The 23,986-nt window shown below is 36.6% G+C and overlaps 2 protein-coding genes across 2 annotated transcripts; both read left to right on the top strand.

The window, feature by feature from the left end:
- The first annotated feature begins 4,276 nt into the window (after nucleotides 1–4,276).
- On the top strand, nucleotides 4,277–4,678 carry LOC139848203 (zinc finger protein 7-like). Its single transcript, XM_071837939.1, has one exon. The coding sequence runs from the start codon at nucleotides 4,277–4,279 to the stop codon at nucleotides 4,676–4,678; it is 402 nt and encodes a 133-aa protein (XP_071694040.1).
- A 6,542-nt stretch (nucleotides 4,679–11,220) lies between these two features.
- On the top strand, nucleotides 11,221–12,495 carry LOC139848212 (uncharacterized). Its single transcript, XM_071837946.1, has 2 exons — nucleotides 11,221–12,139; nucleotides 12,251–12,495. Exons 1-2 carry the CDS (start codon nucleotides 11,221–11,223, stop codon nucleotides 12,493–12,495), a joined length of 1,164 nt encoding a protein of 387 aa, XP_071694047.1.
- The last annotated feature ends 11,491 nt before the right edge of the window (nucleotides 12,496–23,986 follow it).

The following is a 23,986-nucleotide window of genomic DNA, read 5'->3' on the forward strand; positions in this document are numbered from 1 at the left end:
AATAGTGATGGAAAAGATCGGATCATTGCGAGGTCCTTTGACGGTTTCAGAATGACATCGTGTTTAATGAGTCTTTTTCTAGTAGAAATAGTACTTTAGATTTCATTAGAATGTATTCATTTCGTTGCCTTAAAAATAGGGGTCATTTAGTTTTTAATTGAGCTTCATGCTTCTAAAGCCTTTGTAATTTTCTCTCTTGATATCTTGCTAGGAAGTGTTTGTTAATTTATAATATTTCCGGCTATCAAAGAAATAGTATGATACTTTAATACATGGTTGGTTGTGTATGAATAAAAATTGATGGCGTAGAACTCATCATCCTTACAGAAGTGGAAGGTCATTAATTTGAATGTAGTCAAATTCAAAGCAGATCTCCAACGTCCATGATTCGTTGTCAACATTGTCTCATGAATTGATTGATCCCCTAGGTAGTACTTAGACGAGTTGTATCGGGGATGATACAACCCCGTTGTATCCGAGGTGGCAACACCAAAACGCCGGCCAAGTCCTGTATCCATGCATTTTTCGGTGGCGTTTTGGCGGCATTGGGTGCAATCCAACGGAGTTTGCAACGGATGTTGGCTCCACGTGTGTGTTTTTGATTGGTGCTGCTCTGTTTTTCTTTTTATTTCTGGAATGAAAGTTGACTTTTTCTCTTTTGAATGAGGAAGATGATAGATGAAAAAAGCAAGTTGATTTTGATTGTTGGAGCTTTTGTTGAAGAAGATAAGATGAAAGTAGGGTAGAAGATAAGGTAGGTGGTAGTATAATAAAAATAAAATAAAACAAATAAATGAATATGGGAACGTGAATGGCCTGTTAAGTTTATTTAATGTTATTAATTTATCTTTTTTTTATGACAAATATTTATTTTCACTTTTAATAATAAAAATAAAATAAAAAAATAAATAAAACAGAAAAATACAAAATTAAATACCACATCAGCATTCCACTAACACAACACCAACTCACAACACCACCACTACTCCACTCAACAACACAACACGTCATAGTCATCGAAAAAGTGCAAAAAGTGCACAACACGAACTCACAACACGAGTTACCACTACAAATGGTCTTAAGTACAAACATTCATACTATTGTTTTTACTGTAACATTTTATTGCATTTAATTTATCGCTACACTAGTGACACTCTTGATTGGTGGCGGAGCCACTCATTAATAGCACGTGACACTAGTCATTTGAGCCCGGTAATGAAATTTTTACGAGGTTAGATACTAACTAGTTGTGGAGCTCTTGCTTCGCGCCGGGGGCTCCGTTTTGAATGCGAGTTAAAAAAAAAAAAAAAAAAAAAAGTCTTGATCTATTTTGTAAAAAAGAATTTTTTTTCGACATCTAACATTGAAGGGTTGTTCCTTTTGTGAAAGTTGCTTCTTTTAGTGTTCTTTTTTTTTTAAAGTTAGTTGATCTATTTTGTAAAAACGAATGTTTTTCGACATCTTTTGATAGCATTGAAGGATTGTTCCTTTTATGAAAGTTGCCTCTTTTATCGTTGAAAAAAAAAGGTAGTTGATTTTTTTGTAAAAAAAAGAATTTTTTTCGACATCTTTTTTTTAACATTGAAGGGTTTGTTCTTTTACGAAAGTTGCTTCTTTTATCGTTGGAGACCAAAAAAAAAAGTGAAATGATGAAAATACCCCTGATTACTATTGATGAATAGTGCTACAGGATTTTGTCTTTTAGATAGTATAGTAATAACGACAAAAGATTAATTAGGTACTATCAAAAGTTCAGACTATTCATTTAATAAATTAGCTAAAATATAATTCAATGCAACAATCCAAGTTAAATTTTATGTTTATATACTTTTTTTTTGAAGAGCTAATAACGATTATAATTAGATAACCAAATGGCTAAACATTACACCACAAGCACTCAAGATGAGAGCAAACAGAACGCCTAGAGAACCCTTTATACACACTCAAACAATACCACTAGAACAACCAAAAAATTGATTTAACTGTTGGTCACTATTAATCGTGGATTAAGTCTCTAGACTTCAAAATCACAGTTAACCTTTTTACTCCTGCAGTTTAACCACATGTGAGAAAGCACTTTGGAAAATGCCCTTTGGGACCGATTTTTAGAACCTTTGAAACCTGTTTTGTAACAGATTCTTATTAATATTAATATGGGTTTCTAAAGTATAGAACCAGGTTTAAAACTAGTTCCTTTGCTTTTCTTTGGAAACGGTTTTCTTTAAACAGGTTCCTATGCTTGATTAAAGAGACATTTTTTTTTTTATTCAAAAAAATCATTAATTTGTTTACTAGATCATATAACAAAAACTATTTGTAGTATCTAGACAAACATACTAATTATTGAGAATCAAACATTATTGAACTTATATATATATATATATATATATATATATATATATATATATATATATATATATATATCACAATTCTAGAGGTACAAAATGTTAGACGAAGGAGTTTATATCTGTATTTATCCATTTGTCATTTATATTTAGCCCATGTTTTATAATGGCCCGTCTGTGTGGTTAGCCCATTAGGTTTTCATGCTTACGTTGGCTATTTTTTATGTGACAGTTTCGGTATGTAACCATTCACGAAGATAATCAATAAAACACGCTTACTTAGCGTTTATCATGGTATCAGAAGCCTTAATTTTCATCTAAATCTCACGACCAAGCATCCATTGTCGTCTTCAACCTCATGACCATGCCAGGGAAATTTGACAAAATAAACACCGTGACTTGTGTTACTCACCTCATCCCCATTAAACTCGATCTCACCAAGCTTAATTATACACACTAGAGCACGCTATTCAGCGCTCATTGTTCTGCTTTCAAAGTTGTCAACTTCATATCCGCATCTTCAACCGAAGCTCCAAACGAAGAGACAAAAACGGCTGACGTTGTGGTTTTGGGATGGATATTCTTGACCATCTCCTATCCTCTTCTTGAACGATTACTCAATTCTCAACCAAAAACTTCTTGTGATTTCCTAAAGAAAATATTTCAGGACAATAAGCGTTCAAAAACCGTGGAGTTAACGGCTGAACTACGTGCCCTCACCATTGGAGATCAATTAGCCGAGGTCTACTTTAGAAAAATTGATTTCATATCCGCCATGTTATCGAACCTCGGTGCTACCATTGGGGAAGACGAGCTCATGACCTATGCCATTAATTGAGTCCCAAGAGTATATGCACTAGTATATGTTCTAAAAAAAATTATAAATAACATTGTAGATTTACTTATTCGTACCTCAAACGGATGGTGAGGGACTGAGGGTTATCAAGGTGAGTTTGCTTATTCAGTAGCACATATTCATTCTCAGCTATCCAAACGATTCTAATTTTCTACTAAAATTTTCATAGATCCGTGCAAATATAAGGATTTACATGTGAGTTTACATGCAGAGCCATTTTCTTATCAAACTTAAATGTATATATAAAATTGTTATTGTCGGCGGCCACCCTAAGAATAATAGTTCAAGTTCTGCCACTACGGCCCATTCACTTAAACAAAATTTTTTATGCATTTTAGTTGTTTGATGACTTGAAAGCTGAATACTCTTCATGTATCACTTAGTGAAGCAAAATTACTTACACAAACAGTTAATTAGGAAATAATAAAATCAAAATAAGTGAGTAAACATAGTGATGTACGTTGCATAACAAACATAGTGCTGTACGTTGAATACTCTTCATTTGGAGGGATGATTCTCACACACACTTTTTTGATCCTCACACACCAATTGAGTATTATTAGAAGAGTAAAAGGTTAAAATAGGTGTGTGAGGATCAAAAAAGTGTGTGTGAGAATCATCCCCCTTTATTTAATATTATATTACGGAGTATTATATTATCCAATTTAAAGAGAGTAATTATTGCTACAATCACAAAGAATAATCAGATATAGTACCTCCAAATACCCTACAATAAAATGAAAGAAATACATTCACCGACAATTAACTTCGGCCTGCCATCAATGGAGGCGACAACAATTCGATTGCCCATATTCTCTTCTTTCTCTCATGCAACATAACCGTACCATAACATCACATAATAAATGTGATATATAATATACGGAGTAATATATAAATATAATTAAATAATACTACAGAAACTGTATATATAGACAAGGAGTTCAATATAATCTCATTTCATTAACACATCTACTTCAACCATTATTGATAACTCAACTTCACTTCAAAGTAGCAAGCTCCCATATAAGTAATACCTTTACGTTCTTTACATATCATCTTTCATTAATTTATAGCTATGACTTATTTAGATTTAAACTTACCCGAAAGTGATTTCACTTTAGACCTCATGCACGATTCTTCTATTTCTTCTTCTTCATCAAGCAATCTTGAACAACGAGTTTTTTCATGCAACTATTGTAGGAGAAAATTTCATAGTTCACAAGCGCTAGGTGGACACCAAAATGCTCACAAGCTTGAAAGAACTTTAGCCAAGAAAAGTAGATTCTTGAACGCGCGAGCTAAACTTTGGAACCAGACATCAAGTTCCGGTTCCGATGGTTCAGGCCATGTTGGTTGGATGCAGCCACCCTATATAAATCAAGGTCACAATGTTGATAGCCGAGAAATGGATTATTGTTATAAAAATGAGAGTGTTCAAGAAAATTTTCATCAGCTTGACTTATCTCTTAGGCTTTAAACAAATGAGCGTACTTTCATGTTTTATGATCCATTTAAGAATCAATAAAAAGTGCTAACGTATTATTGAGATCTGTGAGGTACGATTTCTGTTTGATTCGTTTTCGTTGCTTGATTAGAGATTGTACAGTGTTTGAATGTGTGAGTATATGACGTGTATGCTGCTGTTTTTATATGTATCGGACTATAGGGGTGGTATGGGTGGGCCAAGGCCCTTCAAAAAAATTGGGCTCTAAGTATAAAATTAACTACGTACATGGACTAAAATACAAATATACTCTACTGATGGGCCCTTCTAATATTATATGGAAGTTTTTTGTTACGGGTAAGTAGACAACCGATCAGTGGGAGTGCTGGGGTCAAAGGACCCCATTAAATTTATATATTTTTTTAATAAAATACTAGTAATAAATTATTATTGGACACCACTAAATTTATAGATAATACTTCATATACTTTTAAAATTAATGGTTTTTATAGAAGTAAATAGCAATTTTTTTGAATTTTTTTTTACAAAGTATTACCCAAATTTTATAGGACCCCGTTGGCTTTTAATCCTAGAATCGCCACTACCGATCAAATTAAACCCTTAACCCTCTCGCCTCTCGATCTTCTGTTCATCGTCTCAATGTCAAATCATCATTGCTCGCCACTTATATTTCGAATATTTCGATCAAATTAATTATTTGGAAGGTTAGTGTTTAGCTTTTATTATTTAAGGTTTATAAAATTAGGATTTTGAGATATAAATACTATACAAATATACAATTGTACGTTAAATGATGAGCTTTGTGCATTAAATGATACAATAAGTCCAACTGCCTTTGTTTTTTTTGTAAGCGAGGAAACCCTTCTATGAACGAACACAATGACTTTCCCATAGAAGGTAAAATCTCGGTTAATCATGCCTCCCGAGCGCGAGACCTGATACTGGGTGAATTGCGCATTATGCGCACCCTCTAGTCACACTCCATTTTTGAACAATTTGGCATAGCCAGAAATTGAACCCGAATGATGTGCTTCATTGGGCAACTCGGTGGCCACTCAGGCAAGCCTGGATGGTTAATGTATTAAAACGACACGAGTGGCTTTATCAATTAATGTTTCATCGCCACTTGTTACTTGTTAATTAATGTTTATTTAACTGAAATTTGCAAATACATTAGGTGACTTACTGACTTGTGTCATATTCTATTACGGAGTATTAAAATTAAGATTCTTTTTCTTTTTTCCTTACAAATTTAAGAACTAATAAGATCATTCCCAACTATCACGCTTTCCTCAAAATTTTCTCAGCGCCACATCAGCTTTCTCTCTCCTTCTTTCTCACCACTTCCTCCCATAACACTCCCATAACACACCATTGCCAATCATGACATACTTCCTCAATTATTATTATTATTATTATTATTATTATTATTATTATTATTATTATTATTATTATTATTATTATTATAATATAACAAATAAAAAATTGTTTTTAAACATCACATTTATTAAACAACAAACATACGGTTACATTTTTTTTAAAACAAATACGATATAAACTTGAACATAAATTAAAAATTACATAAACTTAAACATAAAAAAAAAACTATTAAACTACTCGTCATCGTTATCCTCGTCTTCCTCTTATTCGTTGTCCTCGTCTTCGTCTTCTTCGTCGTCCTCATCTTCGTCTTGGTCGTCATTAGCGGTTGTACTGGAAGGCCCAACTTGTGGTACGTGTCAAACACGAAAATTTGCAAGAAGATTCCAAATGTGTTCGATGAGCTTTTGTCGTAGAAGATGATGAATGGTGGAATCTCGCAATTCTTTATTAGCCCGAATGTACGCTTGAACCCTTTCCTCAATGGATCTTCTTGTATGATGAGCGGGCCTATAGTTTTCTTCAAGGTCACACATTGCCCTTCCGCTGTCCTCGGTGACCATATTGTGTAATATAACACAAGTGTGCATAATTCTTCGGATTCTTTCAACATAGAATTGTCGGGAAGGGTTTTTAATTATTGACCAACGACCTTGAAGCACTCCGAAGGCCCGTTCAATATCTTTTAGGGCAGCTTCTTGGAACCTCTTAAATTTTGCTGCCTCAGGAGCAGGTGGACTTTTGAAAGACTTAACCAACGTCGTCCATTCAGGATATATCCCATCGGTTAAATAATAACTTTTATTGAAATTACACCCACTAACCGAAAAATTACACGCAGGTTGATTAAGCACATTGATGTCGTTATTTGAACCGGCGGGTCCAAAATAAGCGTGTCAAATCCATAAGTCATACGATGCAACCGCTTCTAACATGATTGTTGGGTATCCATGATCGCCTCTTGTAAAATGATCGGCAATTTTTCCATGCCCAATGCATGCAATCTAGACTACCCAACATGCTCAGAAAACCGTGTATTTCAGCATGCGCGGTTACAAGACATTGTACATCTTGTGGAGTCGGTTTTCTTCAAATATTCATTAGCGTACAAATGAAATACACTTTTACAATAATTATTCAAACAATCGTATGACGTTTGTTGACTCATATGTAAGTACTCATCAAAAGTATCAGGTGCAGTACCGTACGCTAATTGTCGTATCGCGGATGTGCATTTTGAAAAATATTGAAACCAAGCAACCCGGTAGCATCCCGCCTTTGATGAAAATATAAAAAATAATCCGGAATAGGTTTTTGAGAATAATTAATTATACCTTGGTAAATGTGTATGAACAATTGCCGACTCATTCTATAACGTCTGCGAAAATAATCCTCGGGAAAAATGGGATTATCTAAAAAATAATCATTCCATAAACGCACACTATAACAACCCTCACTTTTCGACTTCTAAATTTACTGAATTAACCCTAGGGTTATCTGCCTGACTATATGTATTAAGAGTTGTTATATACAATTAAATATTGACCGAATAGTAATTTTTAGTCAACAACGTACGCTTAAATAAATAATTTATTATTAATTATTATAATTTGACATAATTTAACTAAGTATATAAACTTTGTATCACTTTTATTATTTAGTTAATATATTATATATTTAACTATATAATAAATCCAATTATATATAAATGTAATAATATTTACAAACTTATTAAAACTATAGTTTAATAATTAAAATCATAATTATTATTAAAAATACAAAATACCGAATTATTTATTATTTTTATGCAAAATTCATATTTATTAATTAAATAAAAATAAAAAAAATTGAGAAATATTCTTGGAAAAGTACTAAATCAATTTGTTTATTTAATATATATATATATATATATATATATATATATATATATATATATATATATATATATATATATATATATATATATATATATATATATATATATATATATAAATCCTTAAAATAAACGAATTTTAAAAAAATAAATAAATTACTTTTTAATTAAAAATTATAATGGAAAACTACTTTTATTATTTTATTTTGTGTATTATCCCATGACCTAACATTTATAACTTTTGAATTTTAAAATCCAATTAAAAATTAAAATATTTCTTTTTCTTTAAATTATTTTATTCCTTTTACCTAATTTTTTCAAGTATAAATACCCCTCATTTCTCACTCAAACTTACACCAAAATTTCTCTCATTCTCTCTTTGAAGAATTACTACTAGTAAGTATTTTTTTCTTACTTTTTACTTTTTACTATTTACTATTTACTATTTACTTCGGTTTATTATTTTTTTACCGAAACATGTAAATAATGTTATAAATTATATGCAATTAAAATTAAAATAAATAACATGTCATAATTATTAATATATGTTACTAAAAATTATAAAAGTATTTTTATGAGTTAATATATAGGAATTATAATTAAAATCGAATTAATGAATATATATGTATATACGTACCTAACGTGAAGGTTATAATTAAAGATAGCGTACAAAGACTACAAACATCACCGCTACTTATGGCCTAGGGTGATCCTTGTTACCATTATGGGACGCTTGTGGATCTCGAATGCCAAGACTTAGATTCTGGTCAAGAGATCCTGGGCCGCTCGGTAACAATAGATCATTCGAGCGACTTGCATGTTAACAACGAAGTTTGGGCGAGATTGTACAACATCTTTGTTAAGAATTATAACTCGAACATTCTTAAACTAGAAGCTTACTATAAGTGGAAGCTTTCCATAAATAGTAGGTTTCCAAAAATAGAAACTTTTGAGAAATAGGAACTTTTCTCGAAAACCGTCACTGTCAATATAGTTGCTATATTAATAAACATACTTTATGTCAAGTTAGACATTAACTAATCAAACGTTATACCTCTAGGTTGATATCCAGATCACTTACTTGCTTTACTTTCCTTCTTGTGTGGAATACTTCAACTGCTATTTAAGGTGAATTTCATAGCCCTGTTTTTACATTTTTATGTTTTTTCATTGGGGTGAGACACATGCTTTATTTTAAATACTTTGACATGCTAGACACAAGTACAAACTTATTATGCCACCAACATGAGTATTTTATTATGTTCATTTGAAACATACAAATCCCTGCTTTGTAATATCATTAATTGCTAGATGAATTAAAGTGACAAACGAAATTATTATAGATAGCGCTATTGGGAGTAACGTCCCGCACTGTTGACCTCAGGTCAATTGGTGGTATAATAATGATCTCGACAATTACATATGTATTGTTACGGGGTAAAATCGTTTAGTTTTGATATTATATGCTCATGGCATACTTTTGATATACATGATATATCGACTTTATTTAAATCTTGTGGTCTAACAAACTTACTCAAAATTAAACCTATGTTATTCACTCAACCTCGTGTTGACTTTTTAAGCATGTTTGTCTCAGGTAATTAGAAGCTGTTGATGTGCTGCTTTGATGATGATTGCTTGCTATGCTTGGAGTTTTCATGCATTACTTATCATTCCATTTAAAAACATTTAATGCTTTGTTCATTCAATAAAATGTAATGACTATTTATCTCCCACTTCAAAAACTCAATAAAAGTTATATAAAACGTCTCATATAGAGTCGTTCTCGTTATACAATTGCTTGATTTGATATAATTAGTCACAAATACCTCCGGCCCTATTTGGGGGTGTGACAGATTGGTATCAGAGCAGGTTGTTATAGAGAACCAGGATTACATTTTATGTGTGCCTTATGTGTTAACTAGGGTGCCTTAGCAATCTTTAGGACTATAGCCTTTCCTGCTTTAGTTTTAATTGCCTATTCCTTAATATCTTGCTATCTGTTATCCATACTTTTACTTCTTGCCCTACGTCTTCTTTAGAACGCTAACCTTATTGTGTTTCGAAGAAACATGGTTCACGGCGAATCAAGCAACCCAATTCCAAACGTCACCTTGACATCTCCCCAATTCCAACAATTGCTGGCTGCGGCACGAGGCAATGGTAACAACAGCGCACCGCGAAATCTTCCGACTATTTATTCATATTAGAATTTCATGAACTACCAACTCCCTACATACAAGGGTATTGAAAGACCTGAGTTTGGGAACATGGAAATGGTAGATGCTGATCTCATAAACTACACCAACCGATTCTAAGAATTTGCTTTCATGAATCCTCACATGACTACTCCCGAGTATCTAGGGATCCAACACTACATCAATGGGTTACCTGATGGCCTTCGAAGGGGCGTCGCCGTATTAAACCCAAGGACCATACAAGAAGCCATTTGTATGGCAAACCAGCTAATTAACAAACATGGGAGGAAAGGAGATTCTAAAAGAAAGTGGGAAGAGATAGAGCAAAAAGACTCTAAGGGTGAACCCGACAAACGCTATAAAGGAACCATTCCTTGTTGCCAAAGGTGTGAGAAACATCACTTTGGGAGATGTAACGATGTGTGCTCCAAATGTATGAAGGTGGGTCACATAGCCAAAAATTGTAGAGTTACGATTCCCTCAACTCAAACTTCTGCAACCAAAGCTAATGCAACCATTCTTACTTGCAATATATGTGGAGGAGTAGGCCACCACAAGCATTAATACTCGAATGGAAAAAAGGATCAACACAAACCCTCCATTTCAAAGAAGGACTGATAATCCTCAGGATTTTCGTTTCATCCATTATGTCTATTTCATTTATTTAAAGGCATTGTCTACCGTACTTCTCATTTCCTTTGTGTAATAAGGATGATTTATCCATTCGTTGTTAATAACAAGTTAAGTGGTTATATATCTTGACTTATCTTACCTTAGCCATATGTGTGTGATTATGTGATTATTATTACAAATTATATTTATTGCACCATAACTCTTCAACTAATACTGTAATTATGTATTGAAGAACAATGGCTGGAGGACGACAATCAAATGACAACACCAACACTCTTAACGTTACTCTCATAAATGAACAATTTCAACAACTCCTTACTGACGCTCAAGGCATCAACAATAATTAAAACAACAACAACGGAAATCGAAACTCTCCGAACTCATGCTCACATAAAAAATTTATGAGTTGTAAGCCACCAAGCTATAAAGGAACCGAAAGACCAATTAAACTAAACCGTTGGTTCGAAAAGATGGAATCTGTGTTTTGTCTGTGTAACTGCGGTGAAGCTGACAAGGTCAAGTATGCTACTGGAACTCTATCTGGTAGAGCTTTAACTTGGTGGACCGCATATGGTGGTACAGTTGGATGGACTGCTGCTTTAGTCATACCCCGGAAAATATTAAAAACCATGCTGGCTGGCAAGTATTGTCCTAGGAATCAAGTCCAAAAATTTGAATTCGAATTCTGGGAGTTAAGAATGAAAAATCTTGAAGTTGAGGAATACAACAATCGATTTCTGGAGCTAGCTGCTTTATGCCCTAGTATGGTTACTCCTGAGAGCAAGAAGATTGAAAAGTATATCATCGGTCTTCCTCCTCAGATTCAGGGGAATGTTATAGCTTTCGGTAAAGAAACCATTGAGGCTACGATGTTGATGACTCAAAATCTGGTTATGGCTGCTAGAAGAAATGCCAAGGAAAAACAAAACGAAGTGAAGACTACTGATAACAAAAGAAAGTTTGAGCCTACTCAAGGTTCATGTCAGAATTCAAACAAGAAAGTTGGCGATACTACAACAGGTGGTTATGCTGGTAAACTTCCCTACTGCTCCAGATGTGAAAAACATCACAATGGGAAGTGTAATATTCAATGTGAAAACTGTAAGAAGATGGGTCACCTGAGCAAAAATTGTAGACTTCCTGCTGTTACAACATATACTCCTGCAACTAAAGACAAGCCCTTTGTTCCTACTTGCTGTTCTTGTGGTGAAATAGGACATACAAAACGCAATTGTCCTAAGAAGGAGGAAATCACTAAGAATGCAGATGCTGGCAAAGCTAAAGGTCGAGCATTCTTCATGACTTCTAAAGAAGCTAGGGACGACGAGGACGTCATCACTGGTACGTTTCTTGTCAACAACTACTATGCTTCTGTTTTATTCGATACTGGTGCTGATAGAAGTTATGTGTCTACTGAATTTTGTGCCTTATTTGACGAGGAACCCCAAACCTTAGACACTAAGTGTTTTGTAGAAATGGCCAACGGTAAATTTGTAAAAGTTGACCGGATCTACAAGAAATGTAATCTGACTCTAGCCAATAAAACCTTCAAGGTTGACTTATTGCCTGTTGAACTAGGAAGCTTTGATGTAGTCTTAGGGATGGATTGGTTATCCCCGATGAAAGTGGGTATCCAGTGTTTTGATAAAGCAATTAATATTCCTCTCGAAACTGGTGAAATTCTTGTTATCCAAGGAGATAAGAGTGGTTCCAAACTTAATCTTATCTCATGCATCAAAACCTGAAAGTACCTTATGAAAGGATGTCAAGCCATTTTGGCTCACATAAAGGAAGTCAAGCCAGATGAACGGTGTATTGAAGACGATCATGTTGTTAAAGACTTTACTGAAGTTTTTCCTGATGAACTCCCTGGTCTTCCACCACAAAGACAAGTTGAGTTTCAAATCGATTTGATCCCCGGTGCTGCCCCTATTGCAAAGGCACCATACCGGCTAGCTCCATCAGAAATGAAAGAGCTATCTATGCAACTACAAGAGCTTCTGGAGAAAGGATTCATTCGTCCTAGCTCATCACCGTGGGGAGCACCTATATTTTTCATCAAAAAGAAATATGGTTCAATGAGGATGTGTATCGACTACCGCAAACTAAACAAGTTGACCGTCAAGAATCGTTATCCTCTTCCTAGAATCGATGACTTGTTTGATCAGTTACAAGGATCAAGCATCTATTCCAAGATCGACTTGAGATCTGGATATCATCAACTTAAAGTTAAGGAATCCGATGTTTCCAAGACTGCCTTCCGGACTCGTTATGGACATTACAAATTTTTGGTAATGCCCTTTGGGTTAACTAACACTCCTGCTGTGTTCATGGATCTCATGAACCGTGTATGCAAGCCTTATCTCGATAAGTTTGTGATTGTTTTCATCGACGATATTCTCATCTATTCTAAGAGTGATAAAGAACACGAACAACACCTCCGACAAATTCTGAAGTTATTAAAGAAGGAACAGTTGTATGCTAAGTTCTCCAAGTGTGAGTTTTGGTTGAAGACTGTTCAGTTTTTGGGGCATGTAGTTGACAGTAATGGAATACATGTCGACCCCGCGAAGATCTCGACTATTCAGAACTGGAAAACACCTAAGAACGTGAAACACATTCGTCAGTTCCTAGGACTTGTCGGTTACTATCGAAGATTTATCAAAGATTTCTCCATTCTTGCCAAACCACTCAGCAAGTTGACTCATAAGGATAAGAAGTTTGAGTGGTCTATTGAACAGGAATCTGCGTTTCAGACCCTAAAAGAAAAGTTGACTATCGCTCTAATCTTATCACTACCTGACAGAACTGAAGACTTCGTAGTCTATTATTGTGATGCCCCATACAAAACCATCGTGTACAAATCATCAACAACAGGATCATTACAAGGTTAAGTACTACATGCTGTAATAAAAGAAGCTGCATTCACGATAAAAAGATGACGTCATAACCGACGTCAATTATTTTACACCAACAGTATGCTTCTACGAATAGCAAGCATGAATAAATGTATGTGACCCTTAGGTCGTTACAAAACATAGTTTTAAAGGTATTAAAGTCTGAATGCAAGTTAAACAGTTCATGCGGTGATAACACTAGAGCAGCGGGTGTCTACGGCAAGATTAGCACGACAGCGGAAGCAAATAACCTTAAGCACCTGAGAAAAACATGCTTAAAAACGTCAACACAAAGGTTGGTGAGCTATAGTTTAAGTATAACAGTATGTAAGGTAGGCCACGAGATTTCAGTGCTACAAAGAGCGTTTCAAAACAGTATGATAAAGTATATGTTAACCGTGGGCACTTGGTAACTAACTTAACGTTTATACCCCCTGAAAGTACACTTGGCAAGTGCGTATGTTTACGAAGTATTAAACACTCATTAAATGCTAGCACTACTAGCCCGAGTGGGGATGTCAAACCCTATGGATCCATATCTAAGATTCGCGTTCATCGGTTCAAAAGCCAATGACTAAACGTTACCGAGCTAAAGGGAATGTTTCTGCCGTTGTATAACCCATACATATATAAGTTTAAGTACTCGTGCCTAGTATGTAAAACATAAAATCCGCATGTATTCTCAGTTCCCAAAATAAGTTAAAGTAAAAAGGGAATGCTATAACTCACAATGATAAAGTAGCGGTAAAGTATGACTCGGAAAGTAAGCAAGTAACGAAGGTTGTCCAAACGGGTCCTCAACCTAAGCCAAATAGTAATAAGTCAGTAAATCATCCGAATAGGTTTAAAGGTATGTAAATAAGGTCTTAAGGTTCATCATCATTCATCATCAAACAAAAGGCGTAAAGTAAATTTCGTTCATGAAAGTAGTTTAAAACAAAATCTGACTTCGATCAGTCACCACGGCCTCTATCCTTACTGAATTAAGGTGAGACCAGTGGCCATGGCTCCGTATATGAGTCCTTTAAGTGTGTTAAAGTTTACAGAAGCAAACTCGTCTTCATTTGACCGTGACGACGGTCTAAGTGCGAGTAGGTCAGAAATTTCTGCACAACGTTAAAAGGACATAGTGACGATCGGAGGGCCATAAATCCTAAAACGTAACTCGGATTAAGACGAGTCCTATATGAAAAATTATCTACTCGAAAACATATATCTGAAAATAAAGGTTACAGTAGCCCAGGTGTACTGGTCTGTTACAGATCCCAGAAAACACTAGGCAGAAGACAGAAAACAGAAAAATAGTGGGTTCCGGTGGTCTTGGTGCTCGATGCTTATCACGATTCTCATCCTTGATGCATATAGCTTCAAGTGTACAACTCGTTGATGTGTTTGCATAATTTTCACCAAGGTTTGACCATCATAACCCAAGTGTAAGTCTAAGACATGAAGCACAACTCACTTAAGTGTTGCAAGTGTTTTGATGAACCAAAGTTACATCAAAGTCATAGATTCAATACATACATGAAATGTAAAAGTATTATTAAGTTACAATTTGAAAATAAACTTATAAAATCAAGATCTTAAGTGGTAGAACATAGTTCTTAGTTTGATCTTGAAGATCCAAGACTCAAAAGTCTAGATCTAACATAAGTGTACCAAGTTATAATAATAGAAAGTTTACTTACATGTTCTTGAACTTTTAAAGTTAACTTTAGTTCAAGATTAATGAGATCAAATTTAACTAGTAACATTTGACCAATAACAACCAACAAACATGAAATTAAAGTGCATAATGTAAAGAAATAAACTAAGTAAACAAGTAGTTAGTTCAAGGTTGTCCATACTTTAAAGATTCAAGCCTGTCTTGATCTTTAGAAAGTAAACTTTAAAGTTTACTTCATGAACTTCAAGTATGATTTACAACCATGAACTTACAATCTTTTGAAGCAACATATGTAGAACATAAACTAGTAAGTTTAGTTCTTGTGTGTTCTTGAAATTACAAGATAAAAGAAGAATAAAACTAATGAGTTTGATTCTTGTATATGTAAGTATGTAACAACAACTAGTAACTACAATTAATCAAACATTAAACAAGAACAAGTATTGATGATGATGAGATGTATTAGGTTCGGTTTTTAGATAAAAGAAAAGGATGAAGAAATTGTTCAAGTTGCTTACAATTTGAGAGAGAATGAGAGAATGTTGGAAGTGTTTTTGTGTGTGTGTTTGAATAAGAGAAAATATGAGTGAGTAAGTAATGAAAAATGAAAAATGAAAACCAAACTCTCCCCATATGCTTGCTCAACCGACGGTTTAGGGATCAAGAAGGGGGAGGGAAATGTTTGATGGTTACTAGCATGTAAAGTCTTAAAAGTGTGGATAAAAGATGGGTTTACATGGGGATTATATGTTAACTAGATTCCAATTGTTCTTAACTAACTAGTTTCCATTTACAAGTAATACTTACAAGTGATGATGGGCTAATTAATCCATATAAATGGGTAGGGTGGGCTTATAAGCCCATGTTCAAGAGTCCATAACATTAATCAAAGCCCAAGTTCAATTAATTAACAAATAAGTCCAATTAAAGCCCAAGTAACTAACTAATAACCATAGTTAATTTAAATGATTAATAAAACTAATCATGAATGTAAATAATACTTGAAAATATTATTTGTGTAAGTTTCGTGTGTCACTAAGACGTTTCGGGCAATTAAAATCAAGTACGGGCAATCATGGCAACATGTAAATGTAATAACATACATTCGTTTAATCACACGTATTAATAATAATAATTATTAATAAATAAATGTTGGAAAATCCAGGGTCGTTAGATTACCCACCTGTTAAAGAAAATTTCGTCCCGAAATTTTAAGCTGAGGTAGATGGAGGAGTCGGGAAAAGGTGAGGATACTTCCGCATCATTTGATCCTCTCGCTCCCAAGTAAACTCAGGTCCTCGTTTTTGCATTCCATCATACCCAGACGATCGAAATCTTGTTCCGTTTCAAAGTTTTGATCTCACGATCCATAATCTCAACAGGTTCTTCCACAAAGTAGAGTTTATCATCAATTGTAAGTTCCTCAAGTGGTATGATAAGTTCAGGTGCAGCAAGACACTTCTTCAAGTTTGACACGTAGAAGGTAGGATATACTGAGCTCAATTGTGCTAGTAGATCCAAACGGTAAGCAACGGGTCCAACACATTCCAAGATTTCAAAAGGACCAATGTATCGTGGATTTAACTTTCCACGTTTTCCGAAGCGAATCGCACCCTTCCAAGGTGCAACCTTCAACATTACACGATCACCAACGTTGAATTCAAAGTCTTTACATTTAAGATCAGCATAGCTCTTTTGGTGATCACGGGCAGTCTTAAGTCTAGATTGAATCTGAGCAATCTTCTCCGTGGTTTTGTGGACTACCTCGGGTCCGGTGATTTGCTTTTCGCCTACTTCGGCCCAACAAATAGGAGATCGGCACTTGCGGCCATACAACGCTTCAAAAGGTGCAGCATTAATGCTCGAGTGATAACTGTTGTTGTAATAAAATTCGGCGAGTGGCAAATGCCTTTCCCAGGCCTTTCCGAAATTGATGACACATGCACGCAACATGTCCTCCAAGGTCTGAATCGTTCGTTCACTTTGTCCGTCAGTCTGTGGATGATACGCATTACTCATGTCGAGACGGGTTCCCATGGCTTCTTGCAAAGAACGCCAAAATCTAGAAGCAAAACGGGGATCGCGATCTGAGATGATCGATAAAGGTACACCATGACGAGATACAACCTCCTTGATGTATAATTGAGCAAGTTTCTCCATTGTATCAGTTTCCTTCATCGCTAGGAAGTGTGCAGATTTGGTGAGGCGGTCAAAAATAACCCAAATGGTATCGTATCCGCCCACCGTCTTTGGTAGCTTGGTGATGAAATCCATTGTTATCCGTTCCCACTTCCATTGTGGGATTTTTGGTTGTTGAAGCAAACAAGAAGGTCTCTGATGCTCGGCTTTAACCTTCGAGCAAGTCAAACACTTTCCAACATAAGTCGCAACGTCTTTCTTAAGATTCGGTCACCAATACTGTTCTTTAAGGTCGTGGTACATTTTGCCCGCTCTGGGGTGAATCGAATATCTCGATTTGTGTGCTTCATCAAGTATAAGGTTCCGTAGATCTCCATAACAAGGTACCCAAATTCTTCCGGCATAACATCGGAGTCCAGACTCCCTAACCTCGAATCGAGAGACAAGTATGTTCAAATGTTTGTGAGATAGGTTCTCCTCCTTGAGAGCCTCATCTTGGGCTACTCTGATCTGGCTGTTGAGGTTCGAATGGATGGTGATGTTCAGAGCCCTAACACGAAGAGGTTCCGTCCTCTCCTTTCGGCTTAAAGCGTCAGCTACAACATTGGCCTTGCCAGGGTGATAACGGAGTTCACAATCGTAGTCGTTGAGCTTCTCGATCCATCGACGCTGTCTCATATTCAGTTGCTTCTGATCAAAGATATGCTGGAGGCTCTTGTGGTCGGTGAAAATAGTGCTCTTAGTTCCATACAAATAGTGTCTCCACAATTTAAGTGCAAAGACAACGGCTCCAAGTTCAAGATCGTGAGTAGTGTAGTTTCGCTCGTGAATCTTCAATTGGTGGGAGGCATAGGCAATAACTTTTGATTGTTGCATCAGTACACAACCAAAACCACTCTTCGATGCATCACAATAAACAACAAAGTCGTCACTGCCCTCAGGAAGCGATAGGATAGGTGTGGTGGTTAACTTCTTCTTCAAAGTCTGAAATGCTGATTCATGCGCGGGTTCCCAAATGAACTTTTTGCCCTTGTGAGTCAGCGCGGTCAAAGGACGCGCAATCAGAGAAAATCATTCAATGAACCTTCAGTAGTAACCGGCGAGACCTAGGAATTGGCGAATATGCGTTGGAGTAGTGGGGGTCTCCCACTTGCTGATGGCTTCAATCTTGGCGGGGTCAACTTTGATACCCTGGTCGCTCACAACATGACCCGGAAATTGAACTTCCTTCAACCAAAATTCACACTTGGAGAATTTGGCGTAAAGTTGCTCTTGTCTCAAGAGTTCAAGTACTAATCGGAGGTGTTGCTCATGCTCTTCTTCGCTCTTAGAGTAGATGTGGATATCATCTATGAAGACGATAACAAACTTATCCAAGTACGGCTTGCAGACATGATTCATGAGATCCATGAACACGGCAGGTGCATTGGTTAATCCGAATGGCATCACGAGAAACTCATAATGACCATAACGAGTTCTAAATGCAGTTTTCATCACATCACTTTCCTTCACCCTCAACTGGTGATAACCGGATCATAAATCGATCTTTAAGTAAACGCTCGATCCTTGTAGTTGATCAAAAAGATCATCAATTTGTGGAAGAGGATACCGATTCTTGATAGTCAATTTGTTGAGCTCACGGTAGTCGATACACATACGGAAGGATCCATCCTTCTTCTTTACAAACAACACAGGTGCGCCCCAAGGCGAGAAGCTTGGTTGGATAAATCCTCGATCAAGTAGTTCTTGTAGTTGGCTCTGTAATTCTTGCATCTCGGAAGGTGCGAGTCTATAAGGTGCGCGAGCTACAGGTGCAGTTCCTGGCACTAAGTCGATCTGAAACTCTACGGCTCTCGGCGGCGGTAATCCAGGAAATTCCTCTGGGAAGACATCGGAAAATTCGTTCACAATTCGAACGTCGTTCACGCTCTTCACCTCAGTTTCTACCGTTTTCACATGTGCTAGGACAGCAAGACGTCCCTTCTTCATAATCTTTTGCACTTTCACGCAACTAATGAGGTTCAACTTCAAGGTACATCTCTCTCCATAGATAACCAGTGGCTCGCCATCTTCTTGTGGTATACGAAGTGCTTTATCTCCACAGATAATATCGGCCCTTATCTTACTCAACCAATCTATACTGACGATCACGTCAAAACTTCCCAATTTGATGGGTATCAAATCAATTTCGAAATCTGCACCAGCTATGTTGATAATAGCTCCACGACTAATATGGTCAACCTTTTCAAGTTTTCCATTGGCGACCTCGCAAGCATACTCTCTTTTAAAGGGACTAATGACCAATTAATCTTATCGCAAAAATGTCTACATACATAACTTCTATCCGCACCAGTATCAAACAAGACAGAAGCTAAAAGATTGTTGATTTAGAATATACTTGTCACCAAGTCGGGGTTTTCGCGTGCGTCCCTTATGTAGCGACCCGACCAAATCATGTTTGACGGCGCCGTCTACTTAGGTCCCGTTACGTGGTCATAAGTCTTTAAAACAACGTTTGACCAAAAGTATGTCGCATTTATTTCAAAAGTAAAGATGTTTCAAGGTTTACAAAGTAGTTTGACAACTAGATACATAACAAAGTTTAAAGTACAATTGAAACATATACGACACAATTTAAAAGTAGCCAAAAGACGCTCCACGTATGCATGTATACTCGATATCCAAGAAAAGCATCAAAAGTAATGAGCGGAAGCATGTATCACAAAACGTTCAAGGACCTGAGAAAAACATAGAATCTGTCAACGAAAACGTTGGTGAAATCATAGGTTTAAGTAAGTAAGTACAAATGAACCACAAGATTTGTAACATTGATATAATAGTAATACATTCCAAAAGTTTGTTTCACGAGCACCCAATTATCAATGCTTAACTTTCCTTCCATAGAACCCCATCACAATAGTGTTAGAACATACACTGTTTCACGAAAATATATTTCATTCGTAAACGGTAGCGAACCGTTTGAATGAGGGTTTGTCAAACCCATATGGATCCATACAACATAAGTTCTTGCTTACACCCGGCGTGTAACTAATGATAATCGAATTGAGGATTTTTGTTCTAAACTCGTATGTAGAATGTTTGTTTTCCTGTACTTGTGTTCACTTAGTAAAAGAAATGTTTATGTTTTCTCATCCCAATTGTAAGTTCAAAAAGAGTAAAAGTGGGACTATGATCTCACCTTGAGTGCACGTATGAAAAGTACTTCACAAAGTAACGTGTGCGAAGGATAGTGCTAGTCTCGACCTAAACAAATAGGTCGTATCAATAACGGTAAACACGATAGGTCAAAGATGTTCAATTAGTCCTACGGCTCGTTACGACTCGATTATGTAGCATGTGAAATCAAATTGTCAAGTTTCATGCAAGATACAAGTATATAAACAAGTTAGGAAGGTTGCATAATCATTTGGTTAATTTTGACAAAAAGTCAAACTTTGGTCGGTCAAAGTCAACGAAAAAGTCAGCACGTTCGGGTCGGGTCCTGAACTATTTTTTTGAGGTTTTTAATCATGTATGAGCATGTTAGAACAAGTTACGTGTGAATCGGAGGTGCGTAGCATAGCAAACATTATTCGAAAATTGACAAAGTTGGACAGACCACTTTGGCGCGCCGCGCGGGTATATGGCGCGCCGCGCCATTACCTGTACAGAGAAATCTGGCAGTTTTTAAGTTTTATGCACGAACCTAACTTCAAACAATCACCATTTATGACCCGCAAACAACCAAAACATGTATCTTATATCATCGGAAAGGTATTTTGACAAGGAAAACAACTAAACACATTTCAACAATCACATTTACTTTTACAACAACCAAAATCACATTTAAGGCTCCTCATTAAATGCATTCAAGTTCATAAATGAAATTTGATGATTCGGCAACCAATTTACATGAATGATATGCCGTTTCGAAGGTGATCAAGCATACAATACAACCTAACACTTATAAATAACATTTCATGTCATTCAAAGCATTAAATGTTCACATTAAATTCTATCAAACCCTAACCAACAACATCAAAATCACTAATCATGTTTATGAAGTTTTCTAAGACAACCTACACATCAAATTGAAGCTAGTGATACTAGGAACACATTTAATACATGCATTTATCACTTTTAACAACATTCAAACAACCAAATCACCAAATCAAACACACCAAAGTTCATATTCAAACTAGTTACTTCAAATAACGAAATCGAACATATAAATCATATATTCATGTTAGACTTGAGCCATAGACACTAATTAACAACTTTATAAGTTAAAAACATCAAGAACACAAAATCTAGTGATTTTAGAAAGTTACCCAAACTTGATGAAATCGGTATGGAATCGAAGAGGAAGATGAGAGGATTCCGAGTATGCAATTTGTTTAGATGGATGCTTGCTCGATTTGATTTGGATGATGAATCCTTGAAGTGGTGTTTGAGAGATTTGGTGAAAGTGTTAGAGAAAAAGGAAAAAGAAAAAGATTTAATGAATGGAGGAGGAAGAGTGTTGACTCTTTGACCTAGTCACCTCTTTGCTCCTTTGTCAAACTTAGTCCCTCAACTTTGGAAACGGGTGCGTGAATTACCTAAACGAGATAATTTAAAACGCGTATTAACGGGAGATGTTATAAACATATAACGGAGTTTAAAATAGTATAACGGAAAAGTAAACGGAAAAAGGCGGGATGTTACACCTTACATTAACATTGAAAGCTCTAGCGCGCGGTGGTCCGCCATATTTTCGCTTATTTGGACACGCATTTCTGAAATGGCCCGTCTGCCCGCATTCATAACACATCTTCGGCCCGTTGGTGTTCGGCTTCCCATTCAAAGTGGTGACCTTGCAGTCTTTTCCAACATGCCCAGACCGTTGGCACTTCTCGCAGACAACATTGCAATACCCAGTGTGGTGTTTGTAACACCGTTTGCATTGTGGTAAGGTTCCCTTGTAGTTCGGGTTGGAGTTGGTGTTGTTGTTGGGGTTTCCACCGTTGTTGTTTCCTCTGAAACCCTCATGTCGTTTCGCCGGGTTCTGTTCATAGTTTCTTCCCCTGTTGTTGTTGTTGTTGTTGTGGTTATCCCATTTGCGCTTCTCACTAGTACCCGTTTCAGATTTAGTTTTCTCCGGTTCATAAATGGTTATTTGATTCATTAAAGTATGCGCCATGCGCATCGCTTCGGGAATATTTGGTGGTTTGGATGAGGTGACGTTTCCCTTAATGCTCTTAGGGAGTCCCCAGAAGTATCTCTCCATTCGCTTGAATTCTGGGGTGACCATTGTCGGACACATCAGGGCTAGTTCCAAAAATCTCCTGTTGTAACCATCAAGGTCGTTCCCAACGGCCTTTAACTGCATGAATTCCATTTCCATCTTTTTAATTTCGGTTCTCGGACAATACTCCTCAATCATGGCACATTTAAATTCTTCCCATGGCATAGCATACGCCTCATCAATGCCTTGCGCCTGTGCCATTGTGTTCCACCATGTGAGCGCTCCGTCAGATAGCGTGCAAGAAGCAAATTTGGTTTTGCTGTCCTCCGAACAGTTGCTAACTCGGAATACTGATTCAAGTTTCTCGAACCATCTGGTGAGACCAACCGGTCCCTCAGTGCCGCTGAAGTTATGTGGTTTACAGCTCTGGAATTCCTTGTAAGTACACCCATTTCGAACGGGTTGAATAACCGGTGGTGGTGGCGGTGGCGGTGGAGCTTGGGGTTGCATTTCCGCAATGGCTGCGGCTACACGTTCTTGGATCATCTCTTCAATTTGAGCAGCAGTAGGTGTGGATCGACCGTTAGCCATGGTGTTCTATACAAACATTTTGACTCAAGTCAAAATCCAGCATTCAATATATAATAATATAGTATATAACAACCAACATGTAAACAGCATAACACATGTTAATTAAGTAACGCAAGTTGATACAAGTACCGCAAAACACCATACAGTAACGTAAATAGAACACTTGTGCAAAAAGTAACATCACAAAGTTTCCATTCATTAATAATAAGTTTCATACATCATGATAGATTCGTACAATACATAAGTGAAATATGAAACTACAACTAGATTACATCATGAAATCTAATACAAAAGGTCCTACGGTGAATGTGGGTGTAGGATGTCTAAAACCTGAGCCAACTGCTCCTCGAGCTCAGTAACCCGAGCTCGGAGGATTCCCACCTCCCTCCTCAGTCCCTCGTTAGAGGGATATGGTGGGTCAGGTGGTGCGGGTGGTGCGGGTGGTGCCGGTGGTGCGGGTGGTGCAGACCGCACGAAATGGGGTGCAGACGTTCCGGCTCCAGAAATAGTCAGTACGTAACGGGGTGTCTTACGCACTTGTGGGTCGGCAGTGTACGGCATAAGCCGCTTACGAGCAGTAACCCTACGACGTCGACCAAACGCGTCAGTGAAGGCTCGTCCTCCGTTGATCCCCGGAATGATGGTACCGTCGAAGCGATACCGCTTCTTCGATGGGGTAGAGGGTGGCTGAATAGGTGCATCGGGGTCCTCCTCGT

The sequence above is a fragment of the Rutidosis leptorrhynchoides genome, chromosome 1 (genome assembly GCF_046630445.1).
Source record: "Rutidosis leptorrhynchoides isolate AG116_Rl617_1_P2 chromosome 1, CSIRO_AGI_Rlap_v1, whole genome shotgun sequence".
Lineage (NCBI taxonomy): Eukaryota > Viridiplantae > Streptophyta > Magnoliopsida > Asterales > Asteraceae > Rutidosis > Rutidosis leptorrhynchoides.

Bases quoted from the DNA above. Each gene is read 5' to 3' on its own strand.
- LOC139848203 (XM_071837939.1), top strand. From the start codon at position 4,277: ATGACTTATTTAGATTTAAACTTACCCGAAAGTGATTTCACTTTAGAC.
- LOC139848212 (XM_071837946.1), top strand. From the start codon at position 11,221: ATGGAATCTGTGTTTTGTCTGTGTAACTGCGGTGAAGCTGACAAGGTC. The intron at 12,140-12,250 runs GTGCTGATAGAA...AATTTGTAAAAG, and splicing joins TTCTGTTTTATTCGATACTG to TTGACCGGATCTACAAGAAA.